We start from the raw sequence: 22,387 nt of genomic DNA, 5'->3' as shown, positions 1-22,387 counted from the left end.
TCACATTAAAAACAACAACATGTCAAAGACAACAAGCATAATACACAGTTTTAGGTTTAGATTTCAAAATGTTGCAATATATGAATAATATGAATATTATGAATATATGAAATATCAATGAAATGCCAAAATGCACTGTGTTTGTATTAATTTTGGCTTTATCTGACACATTTTTTTTAGATCTCTGATCAAAACCTGTCAAAAAGCTGTTGCCACATCATCACTAATCTAAATGAAACAAGTTTCTCAAATTTTCCCAAGGTGTTGATCTGTCTTCATCCAAAGGTTTCTGCAACAAATTGGTTATTTTTTCTTCATGTTTTTCCTGCAGGTCCTTTTTTCTCTCTTCATCTTTCTCCTGCTTCATTTCTTGTTCTTGCTCTTTCAGTAAATCTCTGATTTGTGACAGACTTTTTATGTTTTTGGTCAAATGTTTCAGTAAGTCATACATTTCATGTTGTTGTTTTTTCTTCATTTGTTGTTCTTTGTGGGCTGACAGTGCCTTTAAGATGTCATATTGTTCATCTTTGTCCTTCATTTCTTCCTGATGCTTTTTCTCCTGAGCTGCAAATTCTTTGGTGGCTTTATTTTTAAATTCATTGAACTCTTCAGCTTTCTTTCTGGCCTCCTCTTTATATTTATTCTCCAGAGTCTTAATTTTCTTCTCATAGTTGTCCTTGGTGTCTTTTCTCTCTTTGTCCTCTTTTTCTCTTCTGAGTCTGTCTTTTTCTCTTTTCTTCACATTTTTTTCTTTTTCCTGTTCTTTTTCTTCTTGAAGCATTTTCAGTCTTGTTTGTTCCTCCTGTCGTCTCTGTTCATCTTCTTCTTCTCGTTTCTTCCACCACTCTTTTTGTATCTTCTCCCAGTCCCTTCGTTCTTTTCTCATCTCTTCTCTGCTCTCCTCCAGTTTTCTGTCAATATTTTGCCCCAAATCTTCAAATTTTTTATTCCAGTCCTGTCGTTGTTTTTCTTCCTCTTTTTTTTTCCTCATGTCTTCTTCTTTTCTCCTCTCCTGTTCTATTTTTTTCTTCTCATCTTCTTTTTTAACGTTTTCCTCCTTTTCTTGATGTTGTTTTTCACTCAGTATTCTCTTCTTTACGATCTTTTCTCTCTGTTCTTTCATTCTTCTTTCCATCTCTTGCATTTCTTTCTGATGTTTTCTCTGAAGTTCCTCCCTCTCTCTCTGCATCTCTTCTTCCTTCTCCTTCAGGATTTTCTCCACTTCTTTCTGTATCGCTGCCTCGGCCTCTTGCAGCATCTCATTGCTGAAGCAGCTGCCTCCTTTCTCCTTCACCATGGTGTCGATCTTTGTTACCAGCTCACTGACTTGTGTCTTGTTGTGTTCATCATAGTTATTAAACACATGGTATCTTCCTCCATAGTCAGAAATCAGTTTCTTAAAGGAATCATCACATTTATTGTCAATGTATTCCTCAATAGTCTGCTTCTCCCGTTCCAGTGAATCTCCTCCAGTGAAAAGAATGATGGTGAACTTTTCAGCATTCTTCCCAAAACCTTCCTTGATCAGTTTTATTGCCTCCTTCTCCTCTGGAGTGAATCTGCCAATGTGTAACACCAACAGGAAGACATGTGGTCCTGGAGCCAGAAGATTGATGCATTTCACCATCTCCTTATTAATCTCTTCATGAGACAAAGTTGTGTCAAACAGACCAGGAGTGTCGACCACAACAACAGGACGACCGTCCACTTCACTCTGTGCTTTCTGACACTCTTTGGTAACTGATATTTGACTTGATTCAACTGTAAACTCCTTTCTTCCTAGAATGGTGTTTCCTGAAGAACTCTTCCCACAGCCGGTCTTCCCTATCAGCACAATCCTGAGACTCTCTGGGCTCTGCTGCTCTTCATCACCTGTGAGACAAGAACAACAGCAGCTACTTAAAATGCTGACAACTGGAACATTAGTTATTAGTTATGAGTTATAATGTCCAATGGATGGTTAAGGAAAAAAAAAAAGATTATTGAGTATAACTTGCATATTCAAAGATGTAATTGTACAGTACTTACAGCTGATTGTGCCTTTAGTTTTTGGATCCTTCAGTTCAGCCTCTTGTGGTATGATCTTTTCTATTTGGGCACATGCAAATGTTTTTGTAGTGTAGCAGCTTGGTTTGTCTTTCTTGGGTCTTGATTTCATTCCTTCTAAACTGTCCAACAGCTCTGGGATCTGCTGCTGGTCCCTGATGTTGAGGACAAACTGTCTTCCTCCACAGCTCTGACTGAGCTCCTGGATGTCTTTGCTTTTCTTTAGAAAGTTATCAACAGCTGGAGCTGTAGGATCTGACTCCACAGTGAACAGAATCATGGTGAAGTCATTGACTCGAGAGCTGAAAGTGTTCTGGATGGTCTCCAGCTCTTTCTTGTCTTCATCAGTGAGGGGACCCACAGGAAGGACCAGGATGAAGGCATGGACGCCCTCAGGATCACAGAGGGAGATACACCTGAATGATTCCTCCATCACTTCCTCCTGAGGTTTTCCATTCAATGCAGGCAGCTCCACCAGGGAAACCCAACGTCCACACACCTCTCCCTGATGTTTAACACACTCTGAGCTGGAGACTGAATGAAGCTCTGTCTGACCTAAAATGGCCTTGGCTGCTGAGGTCTTCCCTGCTCCTCTCCTCCCACACACAACCACGTTTAGAGCTGGTGTGTTGTTTCTCAACGTTGGTGTCATGATCAAATTTTCCTTTACAGTTTGACCTAAACGTGTTAACAGCTCTAAATGGCCAAGGTTCTTCCGGTTTAAATATCTGTATCTGCACATTCTGATCAGGTCTTTTAAGGGCTGCTCTGGTTCATCTTTATCCATGAAAGCTGAACTCTCCTCTCTGGGTGGTGATATCAGAACCAGAGAATGATCACATGATTGATCACTGAACTTTTCAAGGACTCTACAGAGCTTCACTTTTTGTTCCTCAGTGAAGTCTTCAGGCTGGAGAACCAGCAGGAACACATGAGGTCCAGGATCAGAGACTCTCACACAGTTTTCTACATGTTCTGTCAGTTTGTGTTCAGAGATGTTGGGATGCAGCAGATCTGGAGTGTTAATGAGAACTATTTCTTTCTCCTTTAACTGTCTTTTTATGCTCTGACAGTGGTCTGGTTCTTCCTCAGTGCTGAACAGAGTCTCTCTCAGGATGAAGTTCCCCACTGAACTCCTCTCAGACCAGCTGTTCCCCAGCAGAACAACTCTCAGCTCAGACACTGAAGGAAATCAATGAATTAACAAACAATTGTGTAGACTTCAGCATAAATTCATAAAATAAATCAGAATTTCCAATTTATGAGGAAATCAAAATGTTGTTCAGGTGAATGTTTCAGCTGATATAGTCTGAAAGTTTAAAGCCACCAGTGAGCTTACAGTATTTAAGTAAAACATCTGTACCTACCACCTATAAAAACTGTAAATATAGATGTTAATATAGAAAAGAATAATTCTGACTCAGGTCAGTTTAACTCACTGTGAGGTGGCAGATATCCAAAGCTTCTTCTCTTCTTCACAGGTTTTAGATCATCGGACACTGTAAAAACAGAGAACAGAGATACATTCACATGTAATCTGCCTTTTGATCCAGAGTGAGAGTCATTTGAGAAACATTTCAATATTTTCATCCCAGAATTCATTACCACATATTATAAAACATTAACACAAGATGAAGCCAGATAAAAAAAAATATATTGGTCTTTGTTGATCTGTTTGTTTTCTGCTTATAATCTGTTTTTATTGACAAGTTTTAAGGTTCAATAATTTAAAAGTCCTTTGACTTTCTGCTGTTCTGCCCATCTCCTACAAAAACCGTAATTGTAGATGTTAATATAGAGAAGAATAATTCTGACTCAGGTCAGTTTAACTCACGTGGACTGCTACTTCTCCGCTTCACAGCTCTCAGATCATCTGACCCTGTAAGAACACAGAACAAAGATAAATCCACCCCTAATCTGCCTTTTGATCCTGAGTGAGAGTCTGCAGGCTAAACTGAGATAAGATTTCCGAAGTTAATTGATTAAAAATGAATTTGACTTGCTACTGTCATCACAGAGGGAGAGGAGGTATTTACAGTCATGGAAAAAATGATTAGACCACCCTTGTTTTCTTCAATTTCTTGTTCATTTTAATGTCTGGTACAACTAAAGGTACATTTCCATTCCATCCATCCAGTTTCCTCCGCTTATCCGGGGCCGGGTCGCGGGGACAGCAGGCTAAGCAGGGCATTCCAGACGTCCCTCTCCCCAGCCACAACGTCCAGATCCTCCCGGGGGACCCCGAGGCGTTCCCAGGCCAGGAGAGAGATATAATCCCTCCACCGTGTTCTGGGTCTTCCCCGGGGTCTCCTACCAGTTGGACGTGCCCGGAACACCTCTAACGGGAGGCGCCCGGGAGGCATCCTTACCAGATGCCCAAACCACTTCAGCTTGCTCCTTTCGACGCGAAGGAGCATCGGCTCTATTCCGAGCTCCCTCCGGATGTCTGAGCTCCTCACCCTATCTCTAAGACTGAGCCCAGCCACCCTACGGAGGAAACTCATTTCAGCCGATTGTATCCGCGATCTTGCTCTTTCGGTCACTACCCAAAGCTCATGACCATAGGTGAGGGTTGGAACATAGATGGACCAGTAAATCGAGAGCTTTGCCTTCCGGCTCAGCTCCTTCTTCACCACGACGGTCCGGTACAATGCCATCATAACTGCTGACGCTGCACCAAACCGCCTGTCCATCTCACGCTCCGTTCTCAATCACTCATGAACAAGACCCCGAGATACTTGAACTCCTTCGCTTGAGGTAGTACCTCTGCAGAAGGAGTTCTAAGAACCGCCCTTTTTAATTGTGTCTGCAAATCATGCAAAACTTTCTAAAAAAAAATCAGCCACATCTTTCTTCTGCTAAAGGTACATTTGTTTGGACAAATATAATGAAACAAAAAAAGCTGATAAGAGTTTAATTTAAGAGGTGATATCTAGACATTTTGAATGGTTTTCTTGATATTGAGATTGATTTTGGTTATTGTATATATATATATATATATATATAAATTATCCAAAGAAATTAAGGCCAGTATCGATTTCAATTTATTTTGTACAATATGAAATAAAAAGCCCCACCACCTCACCAGTGATAAAGTCTGACTGGACAGCCGCCATGATGTCACTCTGCTGGAAACTGTCAGCTGAGGTTGAAAAACCTAAAGAGAGGGGCAGAAAATGTTCAATTGTCTCATTCGTTAAATTCATTCGTCATACATTAAAACAAAACAAAAGCTTTTAATGCAAGACCTTATTGTGTAACCAGAACCGTTTGCTCAAACATTCTTTCATCTGGTAAAAACGGAAAAAACAACAACAACAAAAAACACTTAAACGATGAGGAATAAATCTCAAAGTTTGTTTCTGCAGAAGTGAAGGAAACACCACACTAGAGTGCTGGGACCGCAGGTATGCTACAGATGGACTTTGCTCATTTTTACAAACTGGACTGATTTGACTGTAAAGGATCCCTTTGTTTTCAAAAAGAGGACCCAGACCACCACACTCAACCAAAGGATCATTTAATAACACCTACAGATGTGTGATAACGTCACTGGCTAGAAAGAACCTCTGTCATCACAGGAAGTCTCATGGGAGATAAAACTCATCCTAAAACTCCAGAGATAAGAGGGTGTGCATGCAAGCAGCCCACCCTCTCCCTACTGATCTCTGATTTTCCTGCTCGTGGCCTATTCGGACATAGCCACACCAAAGAGTTAAGATTTTGATTAGTGTACACAAGTTTACTAGAACAGCAGTCCGCCTAGAGACCATGATAGACGGTCTCTCAATTACTTCAAATCCAACAGCAAGCGAGTTAACTTGGAAGACCAGTTGGCAACCACACCCAGCAAAGGACTGCTGGACTCCACTAGGCACAAGGTTTTAACTCATAATCAATAATTTGGTTTAATGTGTGTTAAGTATAAGTGATATATGTGCAGGTTATTGTGTTAGGCTTTGCCACACCACTTGAAGTTAGTCTTTTTTCTTTACACCGACAAAAGGTTGTGCATGCAATTTAACTCTATCAACAAATTATTTCTTATCTGGTACATGAGATTACACACGAATACTTTAAATTGGCTTTCTTACACAGAAGAGCAGCTTTGAAGAGGAATTCAAAGTTGGCACACGATCTTTTGTTCTGTAAGGCAAAGACCTTCCCCCTCTACACCATCCTTGTTTATTGTTTTAAGACCCTTGGCACGTGGCCATGTCGCCAGTTGGATAACTTAGACGGCCATCTTGTCATCACACACACACACACACACACACACACACACACACACACACACACATACATACACAGAGTAAATAATCTGTTAGATTAGACATTGTGTATTTTATTTACCATAGCTTTTTAAGAATAAATACTTTTTGAAATACACCTGCTGTCCATTTAATGCACGAGTTCATGCCATGAACTTTGTAAAATGAGTTATATGGAAACTAGTATCTAGCAGCAGTAGTGATGGTGGTCCTTGTAAAAAGTTAATGTGTTACCAATGGTGAAAACTTGATAGCAATAGTAATTTATAGCTGCTGTAATGTTGATCAAAAGATGATTTGACGTGTGGAAAACTTTATCGCAACTTTATAGTTCTTTTTGAACAATTCAGTTCAACAGCAGTGAATTGTTCAAAAAGAACTATAAAGTTGCTATAAAGTTATAGTTATGGATTTTAATTACATGTAACTGCCAGCGGCTTTGGTCATTGTATTGATCTTTATTTCCCCTTCACAATTAGGAAAGATCACTTTTCTTTATAAACTCTCTATAGTCCTGGTCATATTTGCAATTAATACAAGTATGATGTAGAAATTTAAAGCCAGCAGTGCACATACATGGAGACTGGGGCTGCAGTGAAGTAGGAGACAGCTTGTGTCTTGCAAGTTTTCTACACCAGTGTGTCGAAGCACTTTAACCCAAATGATATTTTTAATGCTAAAATATAATTATTATTGTTACCCATTTTTGTTTTTTTGTTTTTTTTACAAAAAAACCCCCTGTAAAAATAGTAAAGTACATCAATATTTCTTGATTAAGAGTCTAATTGTAGTAATCTATTTGCACAGGGTTTTAGTGGTTGAATGTTCTAATTGATTAATTTGTGACAAATGTGTGTATAAAAAGGTGAATTCACTTTGTTATTGGCCAAATAAACAACAATAACATTTTAGTTTTAGACAAGCTTTTGAAAGATTTCTAAAATATTTATTTTATTTATAATTATCTATGTTTTAGACAGGTGGTATAATATACATTTATGACCTGTTTTCATTTTATTTTTTAACAAAGTAAAAATAATATAATATGATAAATTACTCCTATATACAAAAAGTCTGCTAAGAACAATTACAATTAATTGTAATTTAAAATCCATAACTAATGCGAATAATTAATAAAGTTATAGACCGTTTGAATTGTTCCTGAAGAACTAATGTTTAGAGGGCCGCTTGATTATGTTCATGTTAGTATTGTCATCAACCAGTCATACAGAAGCAGTGGTGAAATATAATATAATATAAGTACATTTACTCATTCACTGTACTTCTTCAGCTACAATCTAAATATATGTAAAAAAAAAAAAAAAAAATCCTAATAAAAATAAAATTTAAGATAACATCACAAGTATGTTCAAAATATTTTATACATCTGAGACAAAAAAAGATATAATTCTGCAGAACAACAGCCATACATAAAAACATTTTCTGTATATAAAGGCAGAAAACATATTCAGGAATAATCAAGTTTGCTTTAAAAACATGTGATCTTGTTTAGCTGAAGTGTCTTTGCAGTTTTTCAGACCACACCTGCTCAAAAGCTGCCCAACTAAAGCCTCTCCAGCAGCTCCCAGGAAGCCAATCATCACCTTATAAGGTAAGGTAAGGTTTGGTAAAACTTTGTTTGGCTTGTCCAAGAGTACATTATTATTGGTGTAAAATACACACAGAATTAGAGACCATATACTTGGGACGATAGTAACCTTAAAGTGGCACATTCACTTTTTTGGACTACTTGCAAGAAAATGACATAAGCCAGTCACTTTCTCACTGAAGCGTGAAGTAAATTTGAGGAAATATGGCAGTAATGTAAAGTGTATATTTCCCTAAAATGCCCTACTTTTGTTTAAATCTTTTTCTATATGTATGCAAGTCTACTAGTATATATGTGTAGGTATTACCACACGTACTGCAAATGCCTGAAATGAAGAATATTTAAAAAAGCATGTGATCTTAATCTTCTTGGCATAAAATGTGTTATATGTTAACTTTGGTGGTAATACTTGCAATAGTAGTCTTGTTTTATAGCTGCTGTAATGTTTATCAAAAGATGATTTGTCGTCCTTGGACTTCAGACTCTGATCCATTTACAGAATAATAAAATGCATCAATAAATGTCTTCTTATCAGTCAACATCAGACACCGATGGCAAACTTTTTTTGATCCTTTTGAACCTTTGAATATACAGCAGTAACACAGAAAAAAACAGTCATAGCTTGATTATAAAATAATCAGTATCATACCTTTAACAAAGACATAAATGGTTGCCAAGTGGTACAGAATGTTCTGGTCGACCCTCTGGCAGTAAATCTAATTTTTTTGCGCCCAGTTAGAGGAGCTTCTATTGGAGCTACACCAGTCAGATTAATGGAGAATGGGCTATTGCTTTCCTACATACTTTGGATAAGGTCTCAAAAATGTATAAACAAAATCTCAACAACTTGGGACTTGACCAGAACACGTGTTAGGAGTTTGCCTTTAAAATGCAGGGACAAGATCTGTCCTGATCTCAGATGATATATTTTTTGACCATTGTGGGCAAACTTTATAGCATTGTGGTTTATATTTCTACAAATAATTCATTAAAACAGTTCATTGCGTGTCATGACTTACCTGAGGCAGATGTTGCTGTTATCTTGGATTGTACAGTAGTTCTCCCATCATGGAGCTTTGCAAGAGAGAATATATTCTCTTCAGATTATCACCAGTCCTTAGTCGTCAGCAAACACCTGGAGATTAGTACCATTTTTTACTCATAAATCAATTAGACACATGTGTTTCACTATATTCCAGGTGAGATCCTCTTTGCTTCCAGCGATGAAATAACAATCTCAGTACAGAAGCCAAACTCACCTGAGACAACCTTTCCTCTCAGAGTGGGCAGGACAGTGAACACGTGATCTGATCAACAGTAAAGTTAATGTTTAACAACTATTAAAGTTGTAAACCAGGGCCTGGAGAGCCTGTTACGTATATATACCGTTTTATTTTCTAACAAAATGATAACAAGAAGTTGTGTACATTTGACATTTAACACCCCTGTACCAAAAACAGTTGTACAGTGAGAGTTGTTGCTTCTTCTACTTATTCTTCCTTTTCATAGTAGATGTGACAAATTCTAATCTTAAATCAAGTACACTGTTAAAATCCACAGTTCACAATGATTCAAATTCATGTGGGTTTCTTTTTTTAGTAATAAATTCCACCTTAGTGACAGAGGGATATGTCCTGGTTGTCACTTAAACTCAAAGATCCCCTCAAGACACGTATGATGACATATATACAAAAAGACAGACAGGAACAATGAAAATAACATAATATAACAATAAACCAATAGTCTGGGAACGAGGATTATTTTGTTTTTTTCACCAAAAAGTATAATTTCCACGTTAAAATCTTTAAGAAGACATCTGCTCCTTAAAACCTAATTAAGAATTCCAGAATGTTTTAATACTTTAACTTTAATGCTTTAACTTTCTCACACTTGATGTAAATAAGCAAATATGACCAAGACTGACTTCCAAGCTAGTTGTAATGTCACACATCACACTTGTAGGCTCATCACCAAATCAGACTTTCAACTTGCACATACAAACATATAAAACTGTTTCATTTAAGCAGAAAAACTAAAAACTGAAGCTATGAACTTGACCCAGTAGTAAACTCCCACCACCTTATTATTCTTCATATAAAGTGATTTGAACTTGTTCTGACAACTCTCAGTACCTGAAAGGAAAACAAACCCTGAACACTATTCAAACAAAGAGAAAGAGGAGAAAAATGATTTAAAATAAACACACAGCATGAGAACTGCTCAGGTCACACTATGCTGGTCAGGTAACAGCCAAGGCGGGAAAACTTTATCTATTTTTTACAAAATGGAGCTCAGGTCACACAAGGTGGCTGGTATGAAGGTCGTTTGATAGCAGTGAATCAGGAGTATAAAACAACAGATCGATTGCAGGTTTATGATATGAATAGCAGGTCAAAGTCTTAGTGGAAACTTAATAACCAACAAAATTAAACCTTGATTGTTGGGATGATAATCTTATCTACTCTCTACTTGGGATCCAAACTCTTAAGATATAGTGTTACTGTAAAGGAAAACCTGAAATAAGATCTACAACCAGTCTCCACTTTTAGGTCATCTCACTTTAGTTTTACTCTGGTTTTAGATAAACCTGAAAGCAGGAGGGAGCTTGTTGTTGATCATCTGAATGTATTTGCTCTTGCAGCTTTAAACACTCACTCATAGTTACCTGAAGAAGAAGTATCTTTAAATAAATGTGCTTTTTATGGTGCAGTGTGTTGTTTTAAAGGGGCAAACAATAATCAGAGTGGAGCTGATATTTCTCTTTATAAAATAAGTTTAAGGAGAAAACTGAATTTGTTAAATGTTTAGATTTAACCCTAACAAAAATAATAGTTAACTTGGTTGCTTTAGGTTTAATGTTGTTTCACAATGTTTGACTACCAACATGGAGAAATGCTTCAACTTGGTGTTAATGGTTTAAAAAAAATACCATTACTCATATTTGTTTATCTAGAAGGGTCTGAGGTCTAAAAACTGGTTCTCCAAAATAAAACTTGAGACATGATCAGAACATGTTTAGTAATGTGGCAGAAGTTTGCCTGCATTGATCACATGCAGGGACAAGATCTGGTTTTGATAATCTGTTTTTGGAGCATCTTTATAGCATCAGGATTGATCTATTCATTTAAAGTTAATTCATTAAAACAGTTCATTGCATGTCATGACTTACCTGAGGCAGCTGTTGCTGTTATCTTGGATTGTACAGTAGTTCTCTCATCATGGAGCTTTGCAAGCAAGAAAAGATTCTCTTTAGATTATCACCAGCCGCCAGCAAACACCTGGGGATTAGTAACAAATACTTTTTACTTATAAACTAAGGATGTTCTTTGGATTAGATACATTTGTTTGACTTTATATATTACAGTTGTGTCTACTCACCAGGTGAGATCATCTTTGCTTCCATCAATTAAATTACAATCTCAGCACTGAAGACAAACTTGGAGAATATTTAATCTGAACTTGAATTTGAATTGAGGTTCTGTGGGTTGAACAATGTTGACAATAATTACTTTTTCTTTTAATAACGTGTCACTGCTGTTATGCAAAAGTTTATTAGTTTTTGGACTAGACCAACTGAAGGAAAGATTTGATCAATTTCAACATACAATATTTTCCTCCAACAGAGTGGAGAGTGTGACAGACATAACTGCCTTTATACCAACAAAGCTACCTCCTGCTATATGCTTCACTCAACAGTTAAAAGAAGCCTTTACCATGTAATGTTTGGTAGAATAAAGTCTCCCTCTGCTGGTCAGACAACTTAAAAACAAAGCTGTCAGCTGATCATTTCCACCTTGTAACCCTGCAGGAATATGATTGGACGTTAGGAGGCCCAGAGAATTGAATGAACCAATGCTTGTGAAGTCGACTCAAACAGCTGATGCCAAAGAAAAACTTCAGCTTTGCCATTAACTAATATTATACTTCATTTCTGAATGCTTAGTTATGACTTCACATTTACACATGAAGACATTTGATGATAATGATCATACTGAATCCTTCGATACAAAATTTTCAAGCAAAATGCAGTCTTATTTAAAAACAAGACAAAAAAAAACACTTTGCTGCCAGTAGAAAAGGCTCAGTCATTCAGTTTTAGCAGTGAAAAACATGTTCAATCTGTGGTTTACTGATTCGCTGTCACCTGAATACAGACCTGTGGATGTGTGTCTATGCTCGTCACATTCTGTTTTATCCTGAGAGAAATTCAGTAAAAGCAGAATTACCTTGCCGTAGTAATAACTGTGCACCTTAGTGTTATTATTTGGAAATTAGATTACACATCCATCTCTTTACAGAGCCCCAATCCCACTATATATGTATATATATATATATATATATACATATATAAATCTTGTATCGACAGGCTACATAAACCTAATATCATTAGTGTATTTGTAATGGAACAAGAAATACAGAAAAAGCAGTTCAAAAGTTATTAGTTATTATTAGTTATTTTATTTTGTTTAAGACTGTGAATTTTTAACACTGAAGACACAAGATAAAATGTCTCTGTAGTTCTATAAAGACGTCTCTTAGTGTTGAATAAGGCTCGCCAGACATAATAACCAAAACAACAGGTTTCAGTTTTGTTTAAAAATTGTTAAAGACGTAAAGTTATAGTGTCATCTGAGGTCCTGGGTAACTTGATAGATACTGTATATTTCATGCTATGACGTGCCATTAATGGTAATAAAAAAATATGTTTGTTAAACAATATACAAGTAGAAAAATTGAAAACCAAGAGTTAAGAGATACAAAATACAACATAATACAGCTCTCATGGATTCTATACATGTAGGGAAAGGCATACATTTCTCTTAAAGAAACATCCCTGACTGAAACTTTGTAGAATACATTTTGAGAAATAACCAGAGTCAAAAATGATTCCAACCTTTACCTTTTCAATAGCATAACATAGCTTCTACTATGCAATAAAAATGATTTATGCCTTTCTCACCAGTTGAGAAGTTATACCCTAAGTGTATCAAAGTTAAAAAAGAAACCATTTGTGCATTAATACTGAAATTCTAAACTTTAACAGCTAAATTAACTTACATCGTTAGGCAGATACAAAAAATACAACTAACATACAAACCAGTTTGGAAGTTAAAGACTTGCTGGAAAAAGATAATAACACAAAAACAAGAATGTTGTCAAAATCAAAATTGTCAAAATTGTTTGTACAAAAGAAACAACAATGGAAACATCTATGCTGTGTAAGTTCCCCTTCTTTTAGGACCAAAATATCCCAAACCTGAATAATACTGTTTGTATCTGTTAAAAATAAACATTATGGAAGAGAAAAGCTGAATCCAAACGAAACAAAAAAAAATGCAGGTCAAAAGTCCTGTCTTCATTCTGTAGTATTTGCTCCACAGAGTTTTGTCACTCAAAACAAATCAACCTTACACTGGACAGACAATAACTTTGGTACATGCCTAGTTAAAACGACACTTTAGCAGCTGTTGGAGAATCTGTTTCCTGAAAATTGAATGGAACCTCTTATCTATCGCAGAAATGAGAGAACTTCCCAAGTCTGATCTAGTGTCAGTCAAAAGTGTCATTTTAAGCCTCAACAGTTATTTTGGGGTAAATATTTGCCTGAATCAAGTTTCATAGTGAACTGGGTTTAAGAAAACCTATTTGACATTTAATTTTGAGTCTGTAATTTCAACACACCATTATTTATTGGTTATTGGTATTGTCAGACATATGCCTGATGATTAGAAGAATCTGAATATAAATAATGTATTTGACCTGATAACCTCCGGCCATGGGTGTGAATGGAGACTAAAGACATCTTTGCACTCTCTGTAGTGTACGTCTACTCAACACAGTATATATATATATATATACACTACTGGTCAAAAGTTTTAGAACACACCAACTTTTCCAGAATTTAATTGAAAATGATGCAGTTTAATGTGTCAGTGTACTCTGAAATTAATGCACATTTGCAACATTTAAAATTCTTGATTGAGCATGATAGTGTTTTGAAAGTAAAAAAAAGATTCAAAATCACATTTTATGTTGGACTAAAGGACTAAAAAAAGACACAAAATGACCAAAAAAAGACACAAAATGACAAAAAAAGACACCAAAAGACACAAAATGACTAAAAAAGACACAAAATTACCAAATAAAGACACGAAATTACTTACAAAGACATGAAAAGAATTAAAAAATGGACAAAATAGTCCAAGACTCCATAGAGTTAAGTTGTTAACCCATTTCTTGTTCCCTGAAAAAGGCCTACTTGTATAATTCTGAAATGTACATTATCTTTCAGTTTTGGTTAACCTTACCTTTTTTTATTTACCTCTGGCAGTTCACCACTTACCTTTGTACCCTTTCAAGCTGTTCATTTTACTTGAACTGCTTGAATTTCAATAAAAAACTGGAAAAATTGGGGTGTTCTAAAACTTTTGACTGGTAGTGTATATAGCACAACAGCACAAGCACAAAATTCTTGTGCTTGTGTTCTTCTCCGGGCTCTGTTTAAATTTTGCTTGATCTCTTGAAATCTCTGTAGAGAATATTAAAGTATTCAGCAAACAAGAAAAATCTATTTTTTTTTCTCATTGTTTCTTCTTCTTCTTCTTCCATCTGTGTCCTTTGCTTTAGTTCGTTGGGTTCAGACACAGACTTTGGGGTCATTATCAAACCTGCGTCCTCACCCTCAATACATCACAGCTGTCATGCTCTCCATTCTTCTTGTTGGTTGTTTGACCCAAATGGGTTAATGGCTTTGGAAGTTTAATGTTCTTTTGCTTTAGATATCTGTATCTACATTTTCCGATCATGTCTTTTAAGGGCTGATGTGCTGCATCTTTATCCATGAAAGATGAACTCTCCTCTCTGGGTGTTGACATCCGAACCAGTGAACAATCACCAAACAGTTTTAGGACTCTGCGGAGCCTCAGTCAATAAAAAAGTCAAATGAGTTCTTAGGAAAAACTCAAAAATCCATATGATAACAAGATACTGACCATGAACCAACATCCAGACAGGAAAAATGTGTTATGCTCTCCATTCCTCGTCATCTCTCCACTGTCTGTAATAACAGCACATAAAACAGAAGAATTTTGTTTCCACTAAATTTGAATATTACAATTAGAGCATTTTTGTGCCCAGTTCTTGTTGGAAGTATGTTTTAGTCAGCTGTTAGGTGCCAAAAAAGGAATGGAGCATAGGACAGCTCTTTCAGCAAATAACTGCCCAGAGAGTATATCTAATAGACTGGATTCAACAATGTATAAAATATGAGTTGTCAGGTAACTTATATGAAGGTTACACTTAGTTAAACTAATTGAGGTCAGGCCTTGGATTGAGCTTACATCTTGTGTTTAAAGTGGTACTGTCCAATATCAGTTGGAGGCAGCTGTTATCTAGTGAACGGATGGCTTTCCAAGTTTATCCAGTTCATTAAATACATGCGGATACAGTGCACAAGATAGCGCAAGCATGAAAAAATCCCAATCCAAATTGTTAAAATTGATTATCTAAGGTGTTAGGAGGCCAATTTCCTGAGTGTACTTCTTGTATATGTTCGATGTTCTACATAATCACTGGATGGGGCATTTGTTTTTCTTTCTTCCAGCCTGTTTCAGCTTCATGCTTTGCAGTTCTCCTCCCAGTTTTTTCATTTCTTCCCCCAGTTGCTTACTTTGTTCAGACATTTTTGCTTCAAGTTCTAACTTCATCTGTTGCATTTCTTCATGATGTTCCTCTTTTGTAACTTGCTCCACAGTGGCGCAGCAGCTGCCTCCATTTTTCTTCACCATGGTGTCAATCTTGGTCAGCAGCTCTCTGACTTGTGTGCGGTTTATGTCATCTTTATTATTGAGCACCTGGTATCTCCCTCCGCAGTCATCTATGAGTTGTTTAACAAAGTCATCACAATCTTTGATATAACTCTCAAATGACTGATCCTCCAGTTCATTTCCTCTGGTGAATATAAGGATGATGAAATCTCCTGAATTCTTGCCATAAACCTCCTTGATCAGCTCCACAGAGTCTTTTTCTTCTTCTGTAATGTTCCCAATCTGCAGCAACAGGAAGATCACATGAGGTCCAGGCCACAACATGCTGATGCATTTCTGAAGCTCCTTTCGAATTTCATCCTCAGACAGAGTTGTATTAAACAAGCCGGGAGTGTTGACGACAACGACAGGCCGCCCATCAATCTCTCCTGTTGCTTTCTCACAGGATTTGATCTTTAGCTTTGTGGCGATTGTGGTTTTGAAATGCTTTTTGCCCAAAATTATGTTTGCTGTTGTACTCTTCCCGCTGCCGGTCTTCCCAATCAGCACCATTCTGAGAGGCTCTCTGCTCTCATGTTCACCATAACCTTCCATGGCACCTCTCTGCTTTACATTCTGCAGTTCAGCTTTAAGTTCTAAGACCTTCTCCATCTGAGCCTTGGTGAACGTGTCCTTCGTGAAGCATCTTGATCCTTTCACTCTCATCCTTTCCACATCATCCAACAGCTCTGGGATCTGCTGCTGGTCCCTGATGTTGAGGACAAACTGTCTTCCTCCACAGCTCTGACGGAGCTCCTGGATGTCCTTGTTTTTCTTCAGAAAGTTAACATCTGTAGCTGTGGGATCTGACTCCACAGTGAACAGAATCATGGTGAAGTCATTGACTCGAGAGCTGAAAGTGTTCTGGATGGTCTCCAACTCTCCCTTGTCTTCATCAGTGAGGGGACCCACAGGAAGGACCAGGATGAAGGCATGGACGCCCTCAGGATCACAGAGGGAGATACACCTGAATGATTCCTCCATCACTTCCTCCTGAGGTTTTCCATTCAATGCAGGCAGCTCCACCAGGGAAACCCAACGTCCACACACCTCTCCCTGATGTTTAACACACTCTGAGCTGGAGACTGAATGAAGCTCTGTCTGACCTAAAATGGCCTTGGCTGCTGAGGTCTTCCGTGCTCCTCTCCTCCCACACAGAACCATGTTTAGAGCTGGTTTCATGTGTTCAGACTTTGGTTTCGTTTTCAAACATGCATCCTCCAAACGTGTTAACAGCTCTGGATGTTCAAGGTTCTTCAGCTTCAGATATCTGTATCTACACATTCTGATCATCTCTTTTAATGTAGAATGTTGCATATAATTTTCTTCTAAATCTGATCTCTCCTCTCTGGGTGTTGAGATCAGAACCAGTGAATGATCGAATGATCGCTCACTGAACTTTTCAAGGACTCTGCAGAGTCTCTGTTTGTGTTCCTCAGTGAAGTCTTCAGGCTGTAGAACCAGCAGGAACACATGAGGTCCAGGATCAGAGAGTCTCACACAGTTTTCTACATGTTTTCTTAGTTTGTGTTCAGAGATGTTGGGAAGCAGCAGATCTGGAGTGTTGATGAGAACTATTTCTTTCTTCTCCAGCTGCCCTCTTTGTCTCACACAGTTGTCTGGTTCTTCCTCAGTGCTGAACAGAGTCTTTCCCAGTATCAAGTTCCCCACTGAACTCCTCTCAGACCATCTGTTCCCCAGCAGAACAACTCTCAGCTCAGACACTGAAAAAAAAAATCCCAGCGAATTAGACAATGTAATTACTTTACTTACTTACTTTAATTGGATTTTTAACCAACTAATGAGGAAGTGACAACTTTTTTAAGGTGGATTTCAGTGACTGGGTGAGTTCTTATCATCTTGAAACAAATCCATCAGTGAGCTTTCAAATATTCAAATCAAAATAAAACGTCTTTGTGCTCACGACCTACAAGTAATTAGATCTAAATATATGGAAGGATAATTCTGACTCTGGTCAGTTTAACTCACTGTCAGGTGGCAGCATTTCATAGCTGCTGCTCAGCTGCCGTGACATCCGATGATCTGGCACTGTAAGGATACAGAGTATTTAATAATTAATGTGAATCTTTAAATTAAAAGAAGACTTTTGGTTGCATGAATCCACTTAAGTAATAAAATGCTCACTGCTCTACTTAATTTTGACAATATCTCCTAAGAGAGTTTGTAGGGATGCAACGATCTGATACTAATATCTGTTATCAGCCCGATACTGACTCAAACAACAGAGTCAATCCATCACTTGTCAGCTGTGTGTGTCCTCAGTAGCACGCCGGTCGACCGCATTAACATAGGAAGCAAACAACAACATGTCAGCAATATTGAGGTGTGTCACCCTTACAACAGCAACAAGTTCTACGGCTACTTGTAATGAGCAAGAAGTGAACTTTCTGCCAAAACATAATACAACAAACTTAATCAAACATCTCCAGACGATTCATCTCTTTAGCTGGTGTTATGGATAAACGGTTGTTGGGACTACAGGTATGGCGCACATCGACTTTGTTCATTTGTGCATGTGAACAGAAATGAATGGAAAATGCAACAGCATTTCTAATCTCAGTCTGGAAAAATGCTGTCTGGATCTCCTTTGTTCAGGGAAACAGCCATCAGACTCACTACCCCACGCTGCCTTGCATTTTTTGCAATTATCCTACAGATGTGGGATAACCTCATTGGTCAGAAAGATCTCTGCCAGCGCACAGGGCGGCTGTGGCTCAGTCGGTAGAGTCGGTTGGCCCCCAACCGAAGGGTTGGTGGTTCGATCCCTGACAGAACCCTCGCAGAACACCTCGGCATGTAGGTGCCGAAGTATCCTTGAGCAAGATACTGAACCCCAAATTGCTCCCGATGCTGTGTTCATTGGTGTGTGAATGAATTCCCAATATTGGCAGGTGGGACCGTTTAGGGTAGCCTCTGCCACCAGTATGAATGTGTGTGTGAACGGGTGAATGAGCGCAGTCTGTATTGTAAAGCGCTTTGAGTGGTCGCAAAGCGACTAGAAAAGCGCTATATAAGTGCAGGTCCATTTACCATTTACAGGCTCTCCTGCTTATAACCCCAAACTCCCATTCCTTCATCCTCTTTTCTCCAGTGTCCCATGAGAGACAGACCCTGCTCCACTCAGAGGAGAGGGCCTGCAGCCTCGGCCTTCTCTCTCTTTCTTCAGCATCTGGCTTAGGCCACATAGGCCCCAGAGGACAGGGATTGGAGCTCCTGCTGAATCTCTCTCCATAGATAAGAGGGTCTGCAGGTACACAGCATACCCTCTCCCAAACTGCTCTGTGAATCAGGATTTTGATGTGTAAACACAAGGTTTACTACAACACCGGCCAGTCCATAGACCATGACAGAAGATCTCTCAACTGCTTTTAATGCAACAGGAGCCAGTGAGCAACTTAACTTGAGTTTTTATGAATAAACCCCAACACGAGTGTCAATTGGCAACTTTTAACCAAATGCATCTGTGGTTGTCGTACTTATGGCAGATGAGCTAGACGGCACCACTTACCAGCTAGAGCCGTGTTCCGACCACACGTCTTTCAAAGCCATCAAATCAATTTGCTGCTCACTCTACACAACTTGTTGATTTCTGATTGTGAGTCTTGAAGTCATTGCTGTTTTACACTATGTGACAGACTGGCTACAGACAGGAGGTCACACACTACAAGATCCTTCATCAGGAGGAATTGCAGATGAGTATTTATGTTGATGAGCGGTTCAACCACTGGCGCGTGGGTCTGGTGAGTTTGTGCAGTAAAGCACAGTCTCTGGTACCAGCTTACTAAAAAATATCACAAGTTGGTGTGGCAGTCAACAAGTCATGAGGCAGCGCTCGAATTAAATTATTAATTAGGCCTACAGTGTGTACAATCGTCCAGCTTTTCCACTAGGTGGGGTCTTATAAATATCTCTGTACATTTTTTCGGCAATGTTGTATTTTTAGTGGCGTGAATATTCTGAAAGTATTTCTTATGAGAGGGAATTTTGTGTTTTGGGTGTTATTATCATACTGTTGGTATACATACACATACATACATACATACATACATACATACAGACACACACACACACACACACACACACACACACACAGACACACAGACACACACACACACACACATTTCATTGCATTTCATTTCATTTCATTTTGGTCATCTGGTAAGGGACAGCCAGAATCTCTCCTCCCCGTGATGCCTGGTGTTTATGACACCTATACATGAGTTCATTGATCAGGAGACCTATGACACCAGAGGTGATCCACTGCAAAAGGCCCAGCACCCCATCTCCTCTTTCTCTTTCTCTACTGACCTCCAAGATGGACACAGGGTCTGGGTCCCCCAGACACCAGAGCCCCCCTCCTTCCTTACTCCCTGCAGAGATCCCCTGCATCTCAGGTTTAAGGCCTTTCTGCAGAAAACTTCCCTCTCCAACAAGGGATTCTTAAACAACTCCCAGTCTAATATGCGCGCCCAAAAGTTAGATTATTGAACACATGTTCATTGCAACTGACAGAAACACTCCCACAACGAACCAGAATGAGCAAAAACTTAATTTGCAAGACTGCAAATTATTGGAAGACAGCCTGCAACTAAACCTTCTTTAAATTGTCCACCGAAAGGATTTCTCCCCTGTCCCCATCTATGGACTGTTGGTTATGTACTGGACTTAGATAAGATGATCAGCAAGGACTCAAGCACAAAGTATTCACCTGCAATCAATGATTTTGTTTATGTGTGTTTTTAAGTAGAATTGTTGAAAATATTTTTGTGTAGCCACATAATTTGAAGTTCTATGTTAATCTTGCTTGACACAGACATTCAGTCGTACATGCAAACTAACTTCTTTGATTTGCTCACACACTGATTCACATTCAATATACTTTCAATTGATTTTCAACAAACACACAATTTGTCAGACATGCAGCTTCACACACGCACGCACACACACACACGCACACACACACACACACACACACACACACACACACACTTCTTCCTCTTACACTGTAAATAATCATAGATTATACTGTGTAGACTCCATATTCCATAGATTGTGTGTTTGGTTTGCTTTACTTTGTTTATTTAAAATAAATACCTTTTTGGAATACACATGCTATTCATTTAATGTTGTACACTATGAACGATCGAGACATTTCTGAGAGAAAATCAATTCATATCATTTATTATAATTAATCATTATTTATGATAACTATAAATATTTCTGATAGCCAACTTACCACACTTTTAAACCGTGAGACCCACACAAGTGTAGTTCAGGTTCATCCTTACATATTTGATATAAGAAAGATAGAAGCCCCTTTCATAGTGCTGTTTCAGTAACGTCTCGCCTCCACTATGAATGCGCCCGAAGTGGGATGCCAGGATCAAATGATCCCACCAATTTTCTGCCTCTGTGACTAACTCTGGAGGCGGAAAAAGGGCTATTGATAGCATGTATGGTAAGGCCCTTCTTTTTTTATTTTTTTTATTTTCCATATTTGTTGCTCCGGCGTACGGCATCCTATAACTATAAGAGATAAAATCCCTACATTAATGGTATGAATATAGATATATATAAAACCTTACATAACATGAGTTTCAGAGCAGGAATAATAAGCAGGATGCAGTTGTTTTAAACAGAAATGGCAGCAGACAGACTGATGAAGTCTGACTGGACTCACCTAGTGCTGCAGCCATGACGTCACTCTGCTGGAAACTGACGGCTGAGTTTGAAAACCTAAAGAGAGGAGCAGAACATGTTCAACTGTCCCACACTCACCAAAGCCTTCAACACAAAACTTAATTTACCCTTAACACACAACAACAATTTTAATAACATTTGATAATATATCTGCCCACAAACAACTTTATGAATTTGTATTGGTTATTGGTTGGTACTGTTGGTACTGACCAGTCCTGTTCAGGACTCTCACCTGGAAGCAGGGATGGACTGGGACTTTAAAAAGGCCCTGGGCTTTTATCATCATTTAGGCCCACAACCCATATACGATTACGCATTTTTTTTAAAAACACTTGGCAACACGTCAAGTACCACAAGAATGCAAGACAAGATATTCACAGTGAATAACATTTCAAAATCAGTAATTATTTGTGCTGTGTTTATTTATGTAGCCCCAGTCTTAAAAAATAATAATAATAAAAATCTTCTGATATAGAGCATCTTGACACAACAGCATACCCCTCAGTAAATCAAACTGCCCAACTATGAAAACAATGACTGTGTGTAGGTTACTTTTAATTAGGTTATCCCATTTTGGACAAAAAGAAGAAAATACAGTGTGTGTGTGTGTGTGTGTGATAAGTTAACCAGACATTTGCTAACACACCCACTGAGACATAGCTACTATGAAAAACATGTCTGAGCTGTGGGCCTAAATTGACAAACATTAGTCTCAGTAAATCTCAATAGAGGAATATATGACAGATATATGACTGAAAGGAGATCAATAGTCCGCTGACGTGACAGGTCAAAACCGACAAACTACACATATTGAGTTATGAAAGTATTTAAGAGTTTTATTATCGACTCTATCAACCCATCCACAATATTTGTGTACGTTTGCTTGGATTACTCCGTGATGTAGTTGTATCTAGTTTTAATAAAGTTCACTCACC

The 22,387-nt window shown here is 38.2% G+C and overlaps 2 protein-coding genes across 2 annotated transcripts; both read right to left on the bottom strand.

Moving 5' to 3' along the window:
- Positions 1–131: 131 nt before the first annotated feature.
- Positions 132–4,063, bottom strand: LOC131974192 (GTPase IMAP family member 8-like). Its single transcript, XM_059336403.1, has 4 exons — positions 3,881–4,063; positions 3,486–3,545; positions 2,029–3,228; positions 132–1,872 (listed from the first exon to the last, which is right to left on the bottom strand). Coding segments are annotated over exons 2-4 (2,850 nt in total). The 5' UTR covers positions 3,487–3,545; positions 3,881–4,063; the 3' UTR covers positions 132–223.
- A 10,385-nt stretch (positions 4,064–14,448) lies between these two features.
- Positions 14,449–21,579, bottom strand: LOC131974193 (GTPase IMAP family member 8-like). Its single transcript, XM_059336404.1, has 3 exons — positions 21,433–21,579; positions 17,721–17,780; positions 14,449–17,455 (listed from the first exon to the last, which is right to left on the bottom strand). The coding sequence occupies exons 1-3, from the start codon at positions 21,446–21,448 to the stop codon at positions 15,495–15,497; spliced, it is 2,037 nt and encodes a 678-aa protein (XP_059192387.1). The 5' UTR covers positions 21,449–21,579; the 3' UTR covers positions 14,449–15,494.
- Between the last annotated feature and the right edge of the window lie 808 nt (positions 21,580–22,387).

The sequence above is a fragment of the Centropristis striata genome, chromosome 7, assembly GCF_030273125.1.
Source record: "Centropristis striata isolate RG_2023a ecotype Rhode Island chromosome 7, C.striata_1.0, whole genome shotgun sequence".
Taxonomy (NCBI): Eukaryota; Metazoa; Chordata; class Actinopteri; order Perciformes; family Serranidae; genus Centropristis; species Centropristis striata.
Note: the sequence above shows the minus strand (reverse complement) of the source record. Positions and strands in the feature narration are given on the sequence as shown.

Coding starts and splice junctions, on each gene's coding strand:
- LOC131974192 (XM_059336403.1), bottom strand. Junction 1,873..2,028: donor AACTAAAGGCACAATCAGCT/GTAAGTACTGTA, acceptor CTTGTCTCACAG/GTGATGAAGAGCAGCAGAGC.
- LOC131974193 (XM_059336404.1), bottom strand. Junction 17,456..17,720: donor TGAAATGCTGCCACCTGACA/GTGAGTTAAACT, acceptor TTTTTTTTTCAG/TGTCTGAGCTGAGAGTTGTT.